The 22,619-nt window shown below is 41.8% G+C and overlaps 1 protein-coding gene and 1 long non-coding RNA gene across 5 annotated transcripts in view; one reads left to right on the top strand and one right to left on the bottom strand.

The window, feature by feature from the left end:
• Positions 1 to 22,619, top strand: part of TSPAN12 (tetraspanin 12) — a 435,306-nt gene that overhangs the window by 129,570 nt on the left and 283,117 nt on the right. For all 4 annotated transcript variants that reach the window (XM_077264986.1, XM_077264987.1, XM_077264985.1 and 1 more), the window contains one exon: positions 2,098 to 2,233. In XM_077264986.1, the coding sequence (XP_077121101.1) occupies positions 2,098 to 2,233 (136 nt within the window). The remainder of the gene's footprint in view (positions 1 to 2,097; positions 2,234 to 22,619) is intronic.
• LOC143776063 (uncharacterized) overlaps positions 1 to 22,619 on the bottom strand; it is a 190,677-nt gene that overhangs the window by 39,376 nt on the left and 128,682 nt on the right. The gene's annotated exons all lie outside the window — the stretch shown is intronic.

Genomic DNA, 22,619 nt, shown 5'->3' on the forward strand with positions numbered 1-22,619 from the left:
AGGGGCGTTACAAAGCCCGAAGGGCATCACGAGATATTCAAAGTGTCCATACCGGCATCGGAATGCTGTCTTCCCCTCATCCCTTGGACGAATACGCACCAAATTATAAGGTTCACAGGAGCAGGTGCAGGTGCGAGTGCTAAGCCAGGGAGTCATCAGGAGCTGGATGCAAGGCAGAATACTCTAGCACAGACTAAAGGCTGGGGTGGAGTTATATAGCAGGAAGACACAGTGCACATGAGACCAAAGACGCCATCTTGGAAAAGGGCAGTAATGCACAAAAGGTAATCAAAATGTTCAGAGTCCTGACAGTCCCCCTGCTTAAGCCAGTACATGTCCGGGCCCATCTGAAGTTTGCTAGAGAGCATTTGGATTATCCAGAAGAGTATTGGGAGAATGTCATATGGTCTGATGAAGCCAAAGTAGAACTGTTTGGTAGAAACAAAACTCGATGTGTTTGGAGGAGACAGAATGCTGAGTTGCATCCAAAGAACAGCATACCTACTGTAAAGCATGGGGGTGGCAACAACATCATGCTTTGGGGCTGTTTCTCTGCAAAGGGACCAGGACTACTGATCCATGTACGTGAACGAATGAATGTGGCCATGTGTCGTGAGATTTTGAGTGCAAACCTCCTTCCATCAGCAAGGGCATTGAAGATGAAACATGGATGGGTCTTTCAGCATGATAATTTTCCCAAGCACATCGCCAGGGCAACAAAGGAGTGGCTTTGTGAGAAGCATATGAAGGTTCTGGAGTGGCCTAGCCAGTCTCCAGATCTCAACCCCATAGAAAACCTTTTGAGGGAATTGAAAGGCCGTGTTGCCCAGTGACAGGCCCAAAACATCACTGCTCTAGAGGAGATCTGCATGGAGGAATGGGCCAACATACCACCAACAGTGTGTGCCAACCTTGTGAAGACTTACAGAAAACGTTTGACCATGGACTTTGCCAACAAAGGATATATAACAAAATATTTTGTCAATGACCAAATACTTATTTTCTGCCATAATTTGAAAAATAAATCTTGCCAAATCAGACAAGGTGATTTTCTGGATTTGTTTTCTCATTTTGACTTTCATAGTTGTGGTTTATCTATGATGTCAATTACAGGCCTCTCTCATCTTTTTAAGTGGGAGTACTTGCATAATTGGTCGCTGACTAAATATATTTTTTTTCCCCACTGTACATTTAGTAGCATGAAGGCACAGATGGAAGACTGTATGACTACAGGATTGTACTATGCACTGCCTGTTTGCCAGTTGTCTTAGGCAATGTTCACATGTGACATCTTAGCTGTGTTTTTTTCCACCCTTTTTTTTTCTGCAGGAAAGCTGCTGCATTTTACGCTACCAGCAAAATCTCTGAGATTTCAGATATCTCATGCATCCACATTTTTTTTTTCCTGAGTGAATTTGAACACCGTAGTGTTTTCGAAAATCTGCAGCATGTCAATTCTTTCAGGGTATTTGCAGAGTTTTTTTACCCACAGAAAACAATGAGGAACTGTAAAAATGCTGGAAAAAATGACAGCATAACATTCGTGCTGTATTTTTGGTAAATAAAATTTTCATGTACTGTAGGCAAATCACACATGTAATCCACCTGAAAAATGCAGCAAAAAAACGCAGCTTTTTTTTTAGTTTTATACCTAGCACTTTTACTGCCAAGAGTGGAAGTTTTTGATACAGAAAAAAAAACATTGCAAAAACGCCGCGTGTGAGCATAACATTGCATAGGTATCTGTAGGAGCTGTTGATAAAGAATGGTAAGAATTATTTTTCAATATAGAAGCTTCGAAGTTGCTGCTTAATTATTTTGGCCGCCTTGGAACACTAAAACCGGTCTGTGAATGTGTATGCAGCTTTTGGATGATAAAGTAAATGAATTGAATGATTAAAAGTTGCACCTTTAACATTGATGCTATGTAGGGCTGACATGAAAGACTTCTTTACGAAAAACGAGAAGAAAAAAAGAGTTTAGAATAATCTGAATTTCCATTTTTGTTTTCTTTATGAATATTTTTCCTTTCCTTTGGCTATTTCTTCTGATACTACGCCGTTGTAATACCAAGTTGTACCGGTCTTGTCATTCTAGAGTGGAGGATGCGGTTCTTCTCATCTACTTCCCTGTGTTCCACCCAGTGATGGTCGCAGTCTGTTGTTTCCTAATCATAGTGGGCATGCTGGGTTACTGTGGAGCTGTGAAGAGCAATCTTATACTTCTTGTATGGGTAAGTGTAGTTGGTTTTCTAGATGGACTCCCTAACAACTGCTACTAGTCATACAATAATCGTACTTTTAATTATTGTTGTGGGTTTTTTTCTTTTATAAGATTGGACAATTTTAGCTTCATGTTAAAAACTATGTGTAAAACTTGAAAAGTCAATTTTATTTGTAGGCTACTCCTTGTATTTTAATTGTTTATTAGCCAATTAATGCATGAGATAATATATAATAAAGATTTAGAATTGGTCTTCAAGATCAAGGCTCGGACCTTACTTGTAAATCTGATTTATTTATTTTTTTGCTGGATTTTTAATCCCCCCTGTTATGTGTACAGTGGCTTTCATTGAGAGTGCTGTCCCCTCTAAAATACAATTTTATCTGCAATTTTGGATTAATGTCTGAAATTCATTTTGGATGTACGTAGAGATTGGGAGCTCCACTGTATAGATTCTACAATGAACCAAAGATTTCTGGAAAAAAAGAGTCTGGTCAAATGGAATGCTGCGCGCTAGCCACGGGCGTGGCTGTTGTCTTCTCCTGTTACTCCCCAGCGTGCTACATGAAACAGTGGGTCCTGGCTGAGAGTTGGTGGTTTGGGAAAGCCTTGCACCCTTGCAGGCCACCTGTAGTCAATGGTTTTGGCCGGCTAGGCTAGGTTTCAGAGTTCAATAAAGGTAATTCCCATTATGAAAGTCTTTACTGAATGGTAACTTGGTAAGGGTTATGTACATGAGGTCGTGGGTACAAAGTCTTATGGGCATTTCCTTCACAGTGTAAAGCACTTTCAGCACATTGTTCTCTTCCACTGTAGTCTACTCCAGGGACGGTGAAGCACGCTGTTTTGTGCTACTTAGTCACAGCCTGCTTGTCGCAGTACTGATTAGCAAGTCTCTCTACCTGCTCACCAGTTCTACTTCCTATTTCTTCCACTTCTGGCATCTACTGCACGGGACACCCACTAGTCCCACAAACTCAGTCTTGTTTACCAGGATAGGGGATATTAAGTACAGAAATGACCACATTTTTTGTTTCAATTTTTTTTTTCTAATTTCCTCTTCTAAAACCTAGGTGCGTCTTATAGTCTCGTGCTTTTTATAGTCTGAAAAATATGGTATATTAGGGTCATGCCTGTTTGTTTTTTTTATAAACACTTGGTCGAAATAAATATAAAGCCCTTGTTGTAGAGTTTTGATGTGCAAGTTTGGAGAAATATCGTGTAGAATCCAGTCAGACTGTTAGGCTATGTGCACAAGTTGTGGATTGTGCTGCGGATCCGCAGCAGATTGGCCTTTGCGGATTCACAGCAGTTTTCCATGAGTTTACAGCACCATGTAAACCTATGGAAAACAAAATCCGCAGTGTCCATGCTGCGGAAAAAAACACAGAAACGCTGCGTTATTTATTCCGCAGCATGTCAATTCTTTGTGCGGATTCCGTAGCGGTTTACACCTGCTCCATAATAGGAATCCGCAGGTATAAAACCGCAGGTGGAATCCGCACAAAAACCGCGAAAAAAAACGCGGTAATTCCGCAGTAAATCCGCACTGTGGATTTACCAAAATCAGTGCGGAAAAATACGCACACCTTTCCGCAACGTGTGCACATACCCGTAGTACATGGAGTTATATGCACTTGGGCTGGTTCTTTCTACTTCTAGCTCGGAGACCCCCTCCACTCCCTAATTTACAGCTCTTGCCTCTGTTACTTCATTCTTGTAGCCACATTTACCACACCTGTGAATTTACTACATATACGCCAGCTTAGACAGTAACATTGCATGTGCTAATTTCAGCCATCCACTGGGGTGATGTAAGGGTATGTGTCCACAGTCCGGAATCCCAGCATTTTGGACGCAGCGGATACCCCGCTCAGCCCAAAGCACTGCCCCCTTTTGTACACTTGGTGATTCCGCATGTGTTCAGTGAACACATGTGGAATCACCGCATCCAATACATAGACTGTGTTATTTATCTTGCGGAGACTGAGCATCTCCGTAAGATAAATAGACATGCTGCGGCCTAGAAAGATGTGCTACATGTAGGTAAACGCAGGTCTGCCACCTGCATGTTTGTACTCATAGTGGATATGGGATTTCATAAAATCCCCTCCACTATGCTGTAACATCTGGATGCTGTGGCTGTACACAGCGTTCAATCCGCAGCAAATACTGAAGGAATACGCCCTGTGGAAACATGCCCTTAGGCTGTGTGCACACATTCAGGATTTTTCGCTTTTTTCTGCGGTTTTCCACTATAAAAACGTGATAAAACCACTATGATACTGCATAGGCAGCATCAATAGTATAAAGTTGGTCACACTTGTCAAACACTATGCTTGACAAGTGTGACCAACCTGTCAATCAGTTAAATGCTAAGATTCTGCAAGCTAATTACGCTTGCAAAACGCTAGTGTTTAGCGGGAATACGTATGCCAATTCCGTATGCGTATTTCTTGCGGCAGGGAGTTCTGAAATTGCCACGGAAATTTCCGCGGCATTTCCGGATGTGTGCACATAGCCTAACAGTGGCTAGAGCTGTCAATCAGGGATGGGTGGTGGTGCTTGTGGAGTAATGAAAATGGAAGATGCAGTCCAGTGCAGTGGAACACCCCTTCACAGTTCCTTCAATGCACTTCTTGCCTGATTTGCATTTGACTACATTTCTCATGACTGACATAACAAATTTCTGCAAAAAAATTATATATTTTGGGGACAAGGTCTATACTGCTATATCAATACTTCCATAAGTAAATATATAAATAGCCTCTTGAGAGAGGAAGAGGACTAGAACTCTAGTGCCAATTCTTAGAAGTAGCAATTCTACAAGTTAATATCAACCCTTTTGTCAGCCTTGCCACATGACTGAATATAAAAAGCCAAACCAGCCACTCCATTTTCAGAAATGTGTTTCAGAGTGTTTGCCCCTCATCAGTGCAAGGCAGAATATCTTGTTTGGCCAAGAAAGTAAAAGATAATGACCGGTTCCCATTAACCCCTTTCTGCCATTAGATGTACTGTTCCGTCCATGTGGGGTGGGCCCTACTTCCCATGGACGGAATAGTACGTCCAGCACGATCAGCCATGCTCACGGGGGGAGTGTGGCTGATCGCCGCCGGGTGTCAGCTGATTATTACAGCTGACATCCGGCACTATGTGCCAGGAGCGGTCACGGACCGCTCCTGACACATTACCCCCTGGAACACTGCGATCAAATATGATCGCAGTGTTCCGGCGGCATAGGGAAGCATCGCGCAGGGAGGGGGCTCCCTGCGTGCCTCCCTGAGATCCTCGGAGCAACGCGATGTGATCGCGTTGCTCCGAGAGTCTCCTACGTCCTCTTCCCTGCAGGCACCAGACTCAAAATGGCCGCAGGGCTCCTTGCAGGTCCTGCATGGAGGTGGCTTGCAAGCGCCTGGTCAGAGCAGGCGCTTGCAAGCCTGCAGTACTGCCTGGCAGATCGCTGATCTGACACAGTGCACTACTAAGTGTCAGATCAGCGAGCTGACACTATAACATGATGTTGCCCCCTGAGGCAATGTTATAAAGTTAAAAAAAATATATTTACATATGTAAAAAATAAAAAAATTCCTAAATAAAGAGAAAAAAAAATATTTTGTTCCACTAAATACATTTCTTTATCTAAATTAAAAAAAAATAAAAATAAAAGTACACATATTTAGTATCGCCGCGTCCATAACGACCCGACCTATAAAACTGTCTCACTAGTTAACCCCTTCAGTGATCACCGTAAAAAAAAAACCAACAAGGCAAAAACCAACACTTTATTATCATACCGCCAAACAAAAAGTGGAATAACACGCGATCAAAGGAACGGATATAAATAATCATGGTACCGCTGAAAACGTAATTTTGTCCTGCAAAAAATGAGCCACCATACAGCATCATCAGCAAAAAAAAAAGTTATAGTCCTCAGAATAAAGCGATGCAAAAATAATAATTTTTTATATTAAATAGATTTTATCGTATAAAAGCGGCAAAACATAAAAAATGATATAAATGAGGTATCGTTGTAATTGTACTGACCCGAAGAATAAAACTGCTTTATCAATTTTATCAAACGTGAAACGGTATAAACTACCCCCCCCAAAAGAAATTTACGAATTGCTGGTTTTTGTTCATTCTGCCTCACAAAAATCGGAATAAAAAGCGATCAAAAAATGTCACATGCCTGAAAATGGTCCCAATAAAATCGTCAACTTGTCCCGCAAAAAACAAGATGTCACATGACTCTGTGGACCAAAATATGGAAAAATTATAGCTCTCAAAATCTGGAGACGCAAAAACCTCTTTTTGCAATTAAAAGCATCTTTTAGTGTGTGACAGCTGCCAATCATAAAAATCCGCTAAAAAACCCGCTTATAAAACTAAATCAAACCCCCCTTCATCACCCCCTTAGTTAGGGAAATATAATAAAATTTAAAAAAATTATTTATTTCCATTTTCCCGTTAGGGTTAGGGTTGGGGCTAAGGTTATGTTTAGTGTTGGGGCTAAAGTTAGGGTTAGGGTTGGGGCTAAAGTTAGGGTTAGGGCTATAGTTACAGTTGGAGCTACAGTTAGGGTTGGGGCTACAGTTTGGGTTAGGGTTGGGGCTACAGTTAGGGTTAGGGTTGGGGCTAAAAGTTAGGGTTTGGCTCTGTGTTATAAACTGTAGTGAAACGCTTGGGGGTTCAAAGTTCTCACAACACATCTAGATAAGTTCCCTGGGGGGTCTAGTTTCCAATATGAGGTCACTTGTGGGGGGTTTCTACTGTTTAGGTACATCGTGGGCTCTGCAAATGCAATGTGACGCCTGCAGACCATTCCATCTAAGTCTGCATTCCAAACAGCGCTCCTTTCCTTCCGAACTCTGCCATGCGTCCCAAATCGTGGTTCCCCCCCCACATGTAGGGTATGAGCGTACTCAGGACAAATTGGATAACAACTTTTGGGGTCCAATTTCTTCTGGTACCCCTGGGAAAATACAAAACTGTTGGCTAAAAAATAGTTTTTGTGGAAAATAATTTTTTTATTTTCATGGCTCTGCGTTATAAACTGCAGTAAAACACTTGGGTTCAAAGTGCTCACCACACATCTAGATAAGTTCCTTAGGGGGTCTACTTTCCCAAATGGTGTCACTTGTGGGGGGTTTCAATGTTTAGGCACATCAGGGGCTCTCCAAACGCGAAATGGCGTCCTATCTCAATTCCAGTCAATTTTGCATTGAAAAATCAAATGGTGCTCCTTCGCTTCTGAGCTCTGCCATGCGCCCAAACAGTGGTTTACCCCCACATATGGGGTATCAGCATACTCAGAACAAATTGTACAACAACTTCTGGGGTCTAATTTCTCCTGTTACCCTTGGTAAAATAAAACAAATTTGACCTGAAGTAAATTTTGTGAAAAAAAAGTTAAATGTTGATTTTTTTTTTTAAACATTCCAAAAATTCCTGTGAAATACCTGAAGGGTTAATAAACTTCTTGAATGTGGTTTTGAGCACCTTGAGGGGTGCAGTTTTTAGAGTGGTTTCTCACTTGGGTATTTTCTATCATATAGACGCCTCAAAGTGACTTCAAATGTGATGTAGTCCCTAAAAAAAAAATGGTGTTGTAAAAATGAGAAATTGCTGGTCAAATTTTAACCCTTATAACTGCCTAACAAAAAAAATTTTTGGTTCCAAAATTGTGCTGATGTAAAGTAGACATGTGGGAAATGTTACTTATTAAGTATTTTGTGTGACATATCTCTGTGATTTAAGGGTATGAAAATTCAAAGTTGGAAAATTGCGAAATTTTAAAAATTTTCTCTAAATTTCCATTTTTTTTTCATATATAAACGCAGGTAATATGAAAGAAATTTTACCACTATCATGAAGTACAATATGTCACGAGAAAACATTGTCAGAATCACTGGGATCCGTTGAAGCGTTTCAGAGTTATAACCTCATAAAGGGACAGTGGTCAGAATTGTAAAAATTGGCCCGGGCATTAACGTGCAAACTACCCTTGGGGGTAAAGGGGTTAAGCACCGTTACGGAGCTTAATTTTATCTTTGGCTTGGCCCCCCTTTGCCCTACAGCCATACTTTTTTCCTCATTGGTTTTCCTCGATAACTATACTTGTTTATGAAGAAGACATTTGTCATTGTATAGTGGCTCTTGGAATCTCTTCTTTTTGTTTTCAGATGAAGATGAAGGGACCATGTCTAAACCGCTTTATTCTCATGTTCCTATTAATCTGAATGAGTACTTTCTGTTTCCATAGCGCACTTAGCGACAAAAGTTGACATCTGCTTTTGACTTGTTAATTTGTGCTGCCAGCCATGAAGCCTATTACATCTAGGACACTTGTAGCTAGACCTGAAAATCGAGGTCTAGCTACAGGGGTCTGTGAGGCTGATATTTGCTACAATTTTATCAAAATGATACATTAATACATTTGGCACTATGTATCTTTTGTGGTGCAATTTATAGCAGAATTTCAAGTGGTTGTCTTTGTAAGTTTGCATCCACTTTGTAAATTTCATATTTCTGTTCAGAAATATGTTCAGTTAGAGGCATAAAGCAGAATTAAAGGGATTTTTGTCAGCATATTTTGGCTATGCAATCTGTACAATCAGAGACTCTAACAATAGCAATGTGCCAATTACTAGGCTGTATTTTTCTTTTCAATACAATCAGCGTTTTAGCAGCAAAAGATTATCCCAATTAGCACTGCAGCCTTGCAGCGCTGGAGTCCTGGGTTCAAATCTCACCAAGGACAACATCTGCAAGGAGTGTGTATGTTCTCTCCGTGTTTGCGTGGGTTTCCTCCGGGCACTCCGGTTTCCTCCCACATCCCAAAGACATACTGATAGGGATTCTAGATTGTGAGCCCCATCGGGGACAGCGATGATAATGTGTGCAAACTGTAAAGCGCTGCGGAATATGTTAGCGCTATATAAAAATAAAGATGTTTATTATTATTATCATAATTATCCCTTGCTTGGTGCCTTCTAGTCCAACCAGTCCTCTACTACTGAGTAGCATCTGTATACAGTGTGCACAAAAAGCCATGGTGTGCGTTATATACTTTTCATTAGGTATTGCACCTGTGCATTTGCTATTTTATTTGGGTCCGCTGCACCCTGCTTGTGCATTTGTATTGAGGCCCATTTAGACAGGTAAGCATCTCTGCCTGTTTTTGGTGTGTTTTCTTGAATTTTTCCTTTTTTGGTGTTTTTCATGTTAGCGTAGGACTGGCAAAACGTAAGGACCCTTGACGCGGGTTGCCGGCTTACATATTATGGCCAGAATATCAACCAACAACCAATACCTTACATATATTTATATGTTTTGTTTTGCACATTGTATTTTTTGCAGGGTGCAGTTGGGCCCTAATGGTTCTGTACACTGTGGCCTCTGTTCACACAGGATGCATTATAGTTAGCACTGGGCAGCCCGCCATAGGGCGTCATTAATAGGCTGAGAACCAGATGCTCTGCATTCCCTGTGTGAACATGCCACATACGGAGTATTTTAGTGCATTGGTGTACCACACGTCCAATCCCTGATTGAAGGCTGGCTGTTTCATTAGGTATTGCACCTGTGCATTTGCTATTTTATTTGGGTCCGACTTTACCCTGCTTGTGCATTTGTATTGAGGCCCATTTAGACAGGTAAGCATCTCTGCCTGTTTTTGGTGTGTTTGCGTTATATACAGCTCAACAACTGAGCTCTGCTAGATCTGCAGCAGAGAAGACCGTGAATGTCATAACTGTTGTACCCCGTAAACTGATACATTGCTGGAATCAGGGTCTCTCTCTACATTGTGCTGCTGTCAGATTACATAGCATAAATCTGCTGACACATTCTTTTTAAAGCCGTGACTGGTCAGTTGCCCAACAGATACCACTGCCACCCGACACAGTGTTTGGTATAAGTGGAATTCTTTTCACTCAGTTTCTTAGTTTGTCACCATTCTTGATTCTATAGTGGAAATTGTCCTGACATGCTCTCCAAAGTATGAAGTGGAAATGCACATATACTGAGCAGCTAATCCAAACTAGTAGCACTGTTTTATCAGGTATAGACAGAGGCACAGTCTGAGCCAGTGACGATACAGGATGGGGATTTTAGCCTGCCTCCGATTCCTATTAGACAATGCCCTGGTGCCAGCACTCTTTATCGGGTCCTACCACCGCTCCGCTCTATGGGAGCAAAAATAAAAAGCAATCAGCCAGCAATTACTGTGATGTAAGCAGCAGGCAAGCACTGTGTAAAAGTACTGTTTGATAAATGTCAGCTTTGAGATTATCAATGGCAATCAATTATATTGGATGGGAACACAGGGCACAGAAAACCAGACCAGCACCAACATTAGCCTCAAAAAAGATAAAATGCGGTATTTTGCATAGTTTATATGAAGCTTCATGTCATATAGCCGTCATGTGGAAAGCCAAACAACTGGAATCCGAGCAGGAGATGGTTATTTTCTGTGCATTACTGGGAGATTAACTGGGGTTTCAGAGTTGGCAAATGTCATCCTGCAGAACAGAGATTAGGCAGCTGTGTTAAGCTTCCTTCTCTGGGCTTTTGTGACCTTTGCTCAGACGCATCATTAAATTAGTTTATTGTGAGAAGATAAGAACTCATTTATATTTTGTGTTATCTGGCTTCCTTCTCCTGAAGGAAGGAGTGGGGAGCCTTCCTCTTGTGCGTGAGCCTGTAGGAACATGAACTGTATGAGTTCACTCATGCTTTACATATCCATTCTTTATGTTTCTAACATTTCAGTTCATTAACTTATCCGCGGTAATTATGTGCGTCAGACCGGCATGTTAACTGCCACATTATAATGTATGTAAAGTCTATTTTTTTGCATTTTACATACCAGTAGGTAGACCATACAGTCCTTGCACAAAAAAACAAAGAACAAGAACTGTGTAATTTTAAACAATATAATTTTACAAATTTTAATTTTAAACTTTAATGAATTCATTAGTTTAGTCTAGTATGAACATGTATTGCATCTTCCTAATATTTTTCTCATTATTCCAATGTCAAATAGACCCAGTTTTAGTAATTATTTAAAGTAGAATAATGTTTTCAGGTAGCACATCTTGAAGATGCAATACCCATCGAGGTATATCCTTGTAGATGGCCTGTCCCAGGACGGTGACTGTAATAGAAAATGCATCCACTTAAAGGGAAGGTGCCACCAGTTTTCTTGTAGTTTGTTTTTTTTGTGAAATTAAGCTTAAAATAGTAAATAAAATGTATTAATGCAATGTTTGCACTGTTTGCAAACATTTCTATATGAAAAATATTATATATTTTCTTACAAATATATATATTGACCACTAGGGGGAGCATTTTCCATTCTAGACCTCAAGCAGCTATAGTAAGACTTACCAGCTTTACTGTTAGCTGGAAAATCTGGGCAGTAACTGCTGACATCAGCATTTCCCTCCCCTTTTGGGTGGTCTAATATCCCTGGGGCAGAATGAAGAGCAGCATCACAGGGCAGAGCCATTTTGTGTGTGACTGCCCTGTGATCTGCTATCACCAGCAGTTACTGCATCAGAAGCACAGTTAGTTTATGTGGTGTTTATTGTTGTGGATTCTGTTTGTGGGCTCCCTCTGGTGGTTACTGCTGGTACTGGGTGACTTTGGTGGGTTGCGGCCTTTGGTTTCCACCTGTCCATCAGAGGCTGGGTGTTTCCTATTTTACCTGGCCTTTCTGTCATTCCCTTGCCGGCTATCAATGTATTCAGATGTGCTCTGTTTGGTTCCTGCCTACCTGCTCCCAGATCTTTCAGGATAAGCTAAGTGCTGATTTTCAGTTGTTGGTTTTTTTGTCCAGCTTGCTTATTATGTCTCTATGCTAGCTGGTAGCTCTAGTGGACTGAGGTTCTCCCCATGTGCCATGAGTTGGCACATGGGTTCTTGTAATCTCAGGATGGTTTTTTGATTAGGGTTTTTTGCTGACCGCTCAGACCCCTTTTGTATCGTTCTGCTTTCTAGTTTACAGCGGGCCTCAATTTGCTGAACCTATATATATCATCTCTATGTGTGTGCCTTCCTCTCATTTCACCGTCAATACATGTGGGGGGCAACTATACCTTTTGGGGTTCATTCCTCTGGAGGCAAGTGAGGTCTTTATTTTCTCTGCAGTACTAGTTAGCTCTTAGGCTGGTGCGTGGCGTCTAGAACCAACGTAGGCACGCTCCCTGGCTATCTCTAGTTGCGTTTGTCAGGCGTAGGGCAGCGGTCAGCCCAGGTTCCATCACCCTAGAGCTCGTCCGATATTTTGTATTACTTTGCTTGTCCCTTGCTATCCCTAGCCATTGGGATTCATGACAGTATAGCCGGCCCACAAAGTGTTAATTGTTTGGGCTGAAGCAGGAGAAAAAGAAGTGTTTAAGGGAAATTTTTTTTTTTTTTTTTTCCTTCAGAGTTTTGCTGCCTAGCCCTTAATTGCTGTCTAGCTGCTTCTTACCTCCTCTTAACCCTTGAATGGCTCTGATATTAGCTGTTTAACATGGATGTCCAGAGTTTGGCTTCCAGCCTGAGTAATCTCGCGGCAAAAGTTCAAAACATACAGGATTTTGTTGTTCACACTCCCATGTCTGAACCTAGAATTCCTATTCCAGAGTTCTTTTCTGGAGATAGATCTACCTTCCTGAATTTCAGGAACAATTGTAAATTGTTTCTTTCTTTAAAATCTCGCTCCTCTGGAGACCCTGCTCAACAGGTCAGGATTGTAATATCTTTCCTGCGAGGCGACCCTCAGAATTGGGCATTTGCATTGGCACCAGGGGATCCTGCATTGCTCAATGTGGATGCGTTTTTTCTGGCATTGGGATTGCTCTATGAGGAACCCAACCTGGAGATTCAGGCTGAAAAGGCTTTATTAGCCCTCTCTCAGGGGTATGATGAAGCGGAAATATATTGTCAAAAATTTCGGAAATGGTCGATGCTTACTCAGTGGAATGAGTGCGCCCTGGCTGCAAACTTCAGAAATGGTCTTTCCGAGGCCATTAAGGATATTATGGTGGGGTTCCCTACGCCTACAGGTCTGAATGAGTCGATGGCTATGGCCATTCAGATTGATCGGCGTTTACGGGAGCGCAAACCTGTGCACCAGTTGGCGGTGTCTTTTGAACAGGCACCTGAGACTATGCAATGTGATAGAATTCAGTCCAGAAGTGAACGGCAAAATTATAGGCGGAAAAATGGATTGTGTTTTTATTGTGGTGATTCAGCTCATGTTATATCAGCATGCTCTAAACGCACAAAAAGGGTTGATAAATCTTTTGCCATTGGTACTCTGCAGCCTAAGTTCATTTTGTCTGTGACTCTGATTTTTTCACTGTCTTCCATTTCCGTCGATGCCTATGTGGATTCGGGCGCTGCCCTGAGTCTTATGGATTGGTCATTTGCTAAACGCTGCGGTTTTAGTCTGGAACCTCTGGAAGTTCCTATTCCTCTGAAGGGAATTGACTCTACACCATTGGCTATGAATAAACCGCAGTATTGGACACAAGTGACCATGCGCATGACTCCCGTTCATCAGGAGGTGATTCGCTTCCTTGTACTGTATAATTTACATGATGTACTAGTGCTTGGTCTGCCATGGTTACAAACTCATAATCCTGTCCTGGACTGGAAAACAATGTCTGTGTTAAGCTGGGGATGTCAGGGGGTTCATGATTATGCACCTCCGATTTCAATCGCTTCATCTACTCCTTCTGAGATCACTGCGTTTTTGTCTGACGACTATAGGGATGTTTTTGAGGAGCCTAAGCTCAATTCACTCCCTCCGCATAGAGATTGTGACTGTGCTATAGAATTGATTCCTGGCAGTAAGTTCCCTAAGGGTCGTTTTGTCCCTATGAAGGTCTCTTCTCCTAAGTTCAAGCCTCGATTCATCGGTCCTTATAGGATCTCGGAGATTCTTAACCCTGTATCTTTTCGTTTGGATCTCCCAGCATCGTTTGCTATTCATAATGTGTTCCATCGGTCGTTGTTGCGGAGGTATGAGGTGCCCGTTGTTCCTTCGGTTGAGCCTCCTGCTCCGGTGCTGGTGGAGGGAGAATTGGAGTATGTTGTTGAGAAGATCTTGGATTCTCGTGTTTCCAGACGCAAACTCCAGTATTTGGTTAAGTGGAAGGGTTATGGTCAGGAGGATAATTCCTGGGTGGTCGCCTCCTATGCCTTCCATAGAGCTCACCCTGATCGCCCTGGGGGTTCTCGTGAGGGTTCGGTGACCCCTCCTCAAGGGGGGGGTACTGTTGTGGATTCTGTTTGTGGGCTCCCTCTGGTGGTTACTGCTGGTACTGGGTGACTTTGGTGGGTTGCGGCCTTTGGTTTCCACCTGTCCATCAGAGGCTGGGTGTTTCCTATTTTACCTGGCCTTTCTGTCATTCCCTTGCCGGCTATCAATGTATTCAGATGTGCTCTGTTTGGTTCCTGCCTACCTGCTCCCAGATCTTTCAGGATAAGCTAAGTGCTGATTTTCAGTTGTTGGTTTTTTTGTCCAGCTTGCTTATTATGTCTCTATGCTAGCTGGTAGCTCTAGTGGACTGAGGTTCTCCCCATGTGCCATGAGTTGGCACATGGGTTCTTGTAATCTCAGGATGGTTTTTTGATTAGGGTTTTTTGCTGACCGCTCAGACCCCTTTTGTATCGTTCTGCTTTCTAGTTTACAGCGGGCCTCAATTTGCTGAACCTATATATATCATCTCTATGTGTGTGCCTTCCTCTCATTTCACCGTCAATACATGTGGGGGGCAACTATACCTTTTGGGGTTCATTCCTCTGGAGGCAAGTGAGGTCTTTATTTTCTCTGCAGTACTAGTTAGCTCTTAGGCTGGTGCGTGGCGTCTAGAACCAACGTAGGCACGCTCCCTGGCTATCTCTAGTTGCGTTTGTCAGGCATAGGGCAGCGGTCAGCCCAGGTTCCATCACCCTAGAGCTCGTCCGATATTTTGTATTACTTTGCTTGTCCCTTGCTATCCCTAGCCATTGGGATTCATGACAGTTTATGTATGGAGCAGCATTGTCTGTGCAGAGCTGTCTGTGACTCATCCCTCAGTAAGATAAGAAGGAGCTCCAGGTCTGCAGTGAATGGCCAGGCATTGTGGAGGGAGGGAAGAGATACATTGTATGGCTGGGACAGGTGTCAGGTGTCACCTCTCTCTGCAGGCTGGGAATGCAGCTTAATTGAGTGAATGAAGCTCCTGTGATAGAGAGTAAGTGGAGCAGGGCAGAGAGCACTGGGCTATAATAAAATGGCTGCTAGTCACACCTACAGCAGTGAGTTGTGCAGCCCACAGAGGCGTGCCCAGCTCACTGCTAACGCCTCTCCAATGTTAAAGATAGGGTCAGCGCCGGTCTATTATCTCCTATGTCCATGGGGTGCTGTAAAATGACACTGTTAGTGCCCTGCTACTGCTGCAAAACCAAGATGTCAGCCCCCAGTTCCTTCTTTAAACACATATAACACATGAAATCTGTTTCACATGCATTTAAAACTTGGTTATAGCAGCATGTTATGCTACATTACAGTGATTTATTAATGATCTACAAACGCGGTACCTTACCTTTAAGGGCAGTGTTCTTGCCAAGGACAACGACTGCAATCCATAAATACATAAAAATCCATGCTCACGAAAACTATTTAATGGACTTAGTAATACTAGTTGTAGTGCAAAGGCATCAGCTATTTTGAATACACAAAATACTGAGTACAGACCAATTTGTATGTTGCCCAACTGGCCTACTTTCATAGACATTGATGGAATTTTTTCTAAGTTTTGCTGGCTTTTTTTTATTGTCAGCTTATTTTATTAAAATATTTCCTGACAAACAAATTTCTGGGTAAGTACATTGTCACAATTTTTTTACTAACCTTCCCTGCAAAGGGGAATCTGAAACCTTGTCAAATCTGCTCCTCCCCTATAAAGAAGTTGTCCAATACTAGGACAACCCCCTTCTCATATTCCACTTTTGGCCACAATAAAAAAGCTTATTCTCTCCTCCTGCGTTAGCGCCTTTCCAGCGGTGTCTGCACTCGCGTTCGTTCCCGGGGCTCTCGTGGGGTTATGAGAGATGAGCTCGGTGAGCAGTCAGCATTGGCGTCAGTGTCCCTGCCTATCTTACAAAATGAACATGAAGAGGAAGAGAGAGAACGGCTATAGCACTGGCTTCCCCTTCATGTTCAATTCATACGAAGTCAGGGACAGTGACACCAGTGCTAATTTTGCTCTGGGCTCACATGTCATAACCGAACCAGAGTCCCGGGAACGCGAGTGCCGACACTGCTGGTAAGGCGCTGGTATTCAAGGTGAGGGTAAGCTTTTTTTATTTTATTTTATTGGCGCCAAACATTTTGACTAAGAAGGGGTTGTCCTAGTAGTGGACAATCCATTTAATCTTGAAACTCTTGAAATGACAAGATACATTTGTCCGTAGCCAAAAATTGGCTCCGGGAAATAAATTCCTGCATGATCAATTGTTTGACCTTGCTATTTACTAATGGTCGTAGCAAATGCAGGTTTTACTGGAAACTGAAAACACTTTAAGCTGAATGGTAAGCCAGTTTCAAATGGGCATATGTCAACACCACTTCATGATTAGCATATCCTGTGCATGCTAGTGACTTCTTCAATCTGTACATTCCTTTACAGCACTTCAATGTGGGCGGTGGATGGAGCAGGAACCAGAGTGTACAGAAGCTGGTGATCACCGCCTTTCCCCAACTTGGTAATGCCCAAAACGCTCTGTACACTTCTTTGATGTGGGCAGTGAATGCAGCAGGAGCTGCTAGTAACAGGCTGGTAGTGCCAGTGCAGCTCAAGCAAACACATACTTTAGTGTAGCAGGAGCCGATCTCTGCTAGAGCTACACTGCTGAGGGCAGGACACAGTTGGATGAGATGGTTTCCTTTTCCCTCCTCCAGCTTAGTACTGCCCACTGTACACTGATGAGTAGGTGGCTCAGCATCATTCTCCCTCATTACCCCCCCACCTGGCTACCCACAATGGCCGCTACAGTATATACAATTGTGTCAAGTCCCCCTCTGTTGGCCTACATATATGCCTCAGCACGCCACGTGGTCATCCAAACATGATGGCATTGTTTCAGTTGCAAGCTGGCACCAGACATGCTAAGGCATATACATTGTGCCCAATTATTAGGCAATATGTATTTTTGATGACTAATTTTATTATTGTAGACATAAGGGTGAATGACCTCGGGGAGATCAAAACATCCAACACCGCGGAAACACCATCACGTGTTTCTCAACTCAGTGATCCAGAACACTGCCCCCATCCCTAAAGGGAAATATGCAAATGCATGTAGAAATGCCGCGGAGACACCATCATGTGTTTCTCAACCCAAGCAATCTGTGGATGGATACCATGTTTTGGCATAGGTGGTTTTCCTTTATTGGATGCTGCCCTTCCCGTGGTTGTTCCTTCCCAGTGAAAGACCTGGCTGTTCATTGCTTGCGTTGAGAAACACATGATGGTGTCTCCGCGGCTTTTCTATGTGCATTTGCATATTTCCCTTTAGGGATGGGGGCAGTGTTCTGGATCACTGCATTGAGAAACACGTGATGGTGTCTCCACGGTGTTGGATGTTTTGATCTCCCCGAGGTCATTCACCCTTATGTTTATAGTCTTTTCACCAGGCACTGCTCCTAATAGCCAGTTTCCTACTCCACACTGATGAGGGGCAAATACCCCGAAACAGCTGTCTGTGGATGGATAACATGTTTTGGCATAGGTGGTTTTCCTTTATTGGATGCTGCCCTTCCCATGGTTGTTCCTTCCCGGTGAAAGACCTGGCTATTCATTGCTTGTGTTGAGAAACACGTGATGGTGTCTCCGCTGCCTTTCTACATAATTTTATTATTGAACGACTACAGTGCTGTTGGTCAATCCAAAAGGTTAATAAACCTGAAACTGGAATACTTAAAGTAAAAGTGAGGCTTTTCCTTTCTTTGAGAATATCTATGTGTGCAGAATTATTGGGCAACTATTATTGAGCAGAATTATTATATAAATGAAAAACACGTTTTCCCAACTCAGTTGTTTATTTTCATCTGTTATATTGAGAATAATAACCAAACAACTCAAAATGTACAAAATACATTTCTACTTTATTAAAAAAAAATATCAGTGACCGATATAGCCACTTTTTATTTTAATAGCAGTTATAAGCCTTACAGCCATAGAGTCTGTCAGTTTCTTAATCTATTGTCGATCAACTTTTTGGACATCAACCACAGCCTCCCAGACACTGTTCAGAGGGGTGTACTATTTAGTTCACGGTAAATCTCCCATTTAAGAAGGGCCCCAAGTTCTCAATAGGGTTTAGGTCAAGTAAGAAAGGAGTCATTTCATTATTCTCTCTTATTTAAGGTCTTAACTGACTAGCCAAGCATTGGGGGACTTTGATCAGTGTGATGGAGTATTGTCCTGCATAAAAATCATGGTTTTCTTGAAAGATGCAGACTTTTCCCACTATCCGACTGCTTGAATAAAGTTTCTTTTGAGTCCATCTTCAACCCCAAAAGGTCCAACTAGATCGTGCTTAATAATACCAGCCCATAGCGGTGCCTCACTTCCACTTTGCTGGCATCTGAGTTGAACTGGAGGTCTGTGTCTGTTACTGATCCAGCTATGGGTCCATTCATCTAGTTTGTTGAGAGTCAAACTTATCAGTCCATAAAACCTTAGAAAAATCTGTCTTCTGATATTTCTTGGCCCAGTCATCATGTGTTAACTTATGTGTCTCGTTCAGTGGTGATCAAGTTTTGGCATTTCTCATCTTGGCCATGTCTCTGAGCACTGAACACTTTGTACTTTTGGGCACTCCATGGAGATGGCAGTTCTGGAATATGACAATCGGCTCAGAACTGATAGCAGTGGGACCCAATTACATCCATCTACTGTACAGAGAAGCCTTGTCAGAAGTGAACTTAATGGATGAATTGCAGCCAAAAAGCTTTACTTTTGACGTTCAAACAAGGCCAAGTGAATCAAGTATGCACTAAAACTGAGAAATTAGGGTGCAGAAAAATGGCAAAAGGTGATTTGCACCCTTGAAGGGTGAATGAGTCGTGCAATAATGGGTGTCTGCGGTCAAAAGTGAAGCATTCTTGAGGTACCTCACAAGTTTGTGGCTGCATTTCAGCAACTGCAGTTGGGAATTTGGCCAAGATTTATGGTGTTAAAATGCTGAGAAATACAGGCAGATACTTAAAGATAAGGTTTCCATGGAGCACTGATTTTAACATCACTAAGTCTGTCTGCGATTATATAAAGAGACAGCAGGACTTGTCTAAGCCTGCGTCCAAAAAATGCCTGTGGTTCTCAAAGATGTTTGGAACAACTTCCTTCCCAAGTTCCTTCAAAAACTGTATCTCGAAGATTTGATGCTGTTTTGAAAATAGTGTGGTTATATCAAATACTGATTTGATTTAAATTTCTCTTTCGTTCATTCACTTTGCATTTTGTGAGTAGATAAAAATAAACTATTATCACTTCTATTTTTTAAAGCATTTTTACTATGAAAATTTTTTCCACAACTGACTGCTAAATGATTTTCATATGGGCACGATCTTTTGGACCAAAACTGTGTGGCAGATTTTGCATTCGTTTTTTGAGCCTTGGCATTTACTAGTCCGTGTTGACAGGACCAGTGATTTTGAGTGAGCAATAAGTTAAAATCATGTAAATCTGTGTTGTATGACTTGAATATTTTTCTAAATATTTCTTACATACTTTCATTTCTAAAAAGCAAATGTAATCCAGTTTTTGATCAAAATGACTTCTCTTGAATAATCATTTGGGGCTCTATTCCTCCTCAGTCTACTGTAAATATGTAGTTAAATAGGGGATGGGGTTTTCATTTTACAGGGACCAGATTATTCAGAGATAGAAAAACCCCTAACATCTGACACTTAAAACATTTCTCAATAACATTTTAGCATTGTCTTTGAAAAATTAGGATTCTTTTCGCTTAGCGGGTGAAATAAGTATTGAAAACATCCCCAATTTTCTAATTAAGTATATTTCTAAATGTGCTATTGTTAGGAAATTTTCACCAGATGTCGGTAACAACCCATCCATTCCGCACAGGCAAAGAAATCAAGCCATAGATGTCCATAAATAAAGTTATGTGTAATAATGAGAAATGACACAGGAAAAAAGTATTGAACATACTTACTGAAATGTATGTAATACTTTGTTCAAAAGCCTTTGTTAGTGATGACAACTTCAAGATGCATCATGTATGGAGAAACTAGTCGCATGCATTGCTTATGTGTGATGTTGGCCCATTCTTCCACATAAACACTCTTCAAATCCTGTATTTTCTTTGGGGTTCTTCTATGAATGCTGAGGTTTAGTTCCTTCCGTAAATTTTCCATTGTATTCAGGTAAGGTGATTGGCTGGGCCAATCTAGCAACTTTATCTTCTTTCTCTGAAACCAACTAAAAGTTTCTATCATTCTGGTGGATGGCAGCACATTTTTATCAAGAATGCATCAGTACATTGTCCATGCTTACTTACTTCAATGATATCAAGTTTGCCAATGCCATAAACTGAAAAATCACCCCACACTATGATGTTTTCACCTCCAAGCTTCACTGTTGGTATGGTGTTTTGGGGGTTATATGCAGTGCATTTTGGCTTTCAAACATGGTGTGTATTATGGCATCCAAAGATCTCAATTTTGGTCTTATCTGACCAGATTATAGTCTCCCAGCATTTCACAGACTTGTCTAAATGATGTTGAGCAAACTTAAAATGTGCTTGAACATGCTTTTTGTTCAGCAACAGAGTAGCATGTGGTGCATACAGGTGACTGGAGACTGACTGGATTACTTATTGTTTTCTTTGAAACAATTGTACCTGCTGATCTCAGGTCTTTCTGTAGCTATCAACAGGCGGTTCTTGGCTATTGGACAACTCTTCTGATTATTCTTTTCACTCCTCTATCTGAAATCTTGCACCTGGCCATGGCCAGTTAATGGTGAAATTGTGTTCTTTCCAGTTTCGGATTATGGTCCAAGCAGTGCACACTGGAACCTTCAGTAGTTTAGAAATTAGTCTGTAACCAATGACATCAGTGTGTTTTGAAACAATAAGGATGCAAAGGCCTTCAGACAGCTTGCTGGTTTTACCCAGCCTGAGATGCTTCTTGTGTGGCACCTTGGTAGTGAGACATCTTTTTATAAACCATCAGTTGAATCAGCTGATATTATGTTTCACTAAGTGGCAGGATTGCTTTCTAATTATTGATAGACTAGACTGTGGCCCGATTCTAATGCATCAGGTATTCTAGAATATGCATGTCCCCGTAGTATATGGACAATGATGATTCCAGAATTTGCGGCAGACTGTGCCCGTCGCTGATTGGTCGAGACAACCTTTATGACATCATTGTCGCCATGGCAACCATTATGACATCTGCGTCGATACGGTGCCCGTCGCTGATTGGTCGAGGCGAATTCGCGGCAGACTGTGCCCGTCGCTGATTGGTCGAGGCAACCTTTATGACATCATCGTCGCCATGCTGTGCCCGTCGCTGATTGGTCGAGGCCTGGCGGCCTCGACCAATCAGAGACGCGGGATTTCCAGGACAGACAGACAGACAGAAAAACCCTTAGACAATTATATATATAGATTTCTGCTGTTGTCATGACCTCCCATGGCTTTTTACACCTCTTTCTTCATGTGTTCAATACTTTTTTTCTCTCTGCCATTTCTCATTATTACAGATAACTTCATTTAGGGATACCTGTGGTTTGATTTTCTTGCCTGTGTGGATTGGATGGGTTGTTACTGACATCTGGTGATAATTTCATGTCATTAGCACCTTTACAAATATTTAACTTAGCAAACTGACAACATGTTCAATTCTTATTTCACGCCATGTAAATGAAAATATTACGGCTGATTTGTACTATATAACATTATTTCACTAATGTGAAAAAAATAAAATTTCTAGTACATTTTATAAGGATACAGTAGTGACATTATCAATGTCTGACTGAGTTGCCAAGGACCCACCAGTAGCATTAACTCTGAGTCCCACTGTTCAGCAACATGCAAATATTACCTCATTCACAAATGTACCCATGCTTCCATATAATAATAATAAACTGGGTAGTTTGGTAAATGAATGATGAGATGCTGCCATTGTCTGTACATATTAAAGTATACTGTTCCAACTTCTGCTCATATAGTGGAGTGAAGGCCCCCTCCTGCACAAGGGCCTACCGGGTGATTCACCTGTTCCCCTTGTAGGCCAGTCCAAGTTTGGCTATTGGCATGATTATTACATTTCAGTCTAAACCCAATTAAAATATATTTTACTGAATGAAACTCCTCTGCAC

The sequence above is a fragment of the Ranitomeya variabilis genome, chromosome 5, assembly GCF_051348905.1.
Source record: "Ranitomeya variabilis isolate aRanVar5 chromosome 5, aRanVar5.hap1, whole genome shotgun sequence".
In the NCBI taxonomy this organism is placed as follows: domain Eukaryota; kingdom Metazoa; phylum Chordata; class Amphibia; order Anura; family Dendrobatidae; genus Ranitomeya; species Ranitomeya variabilis.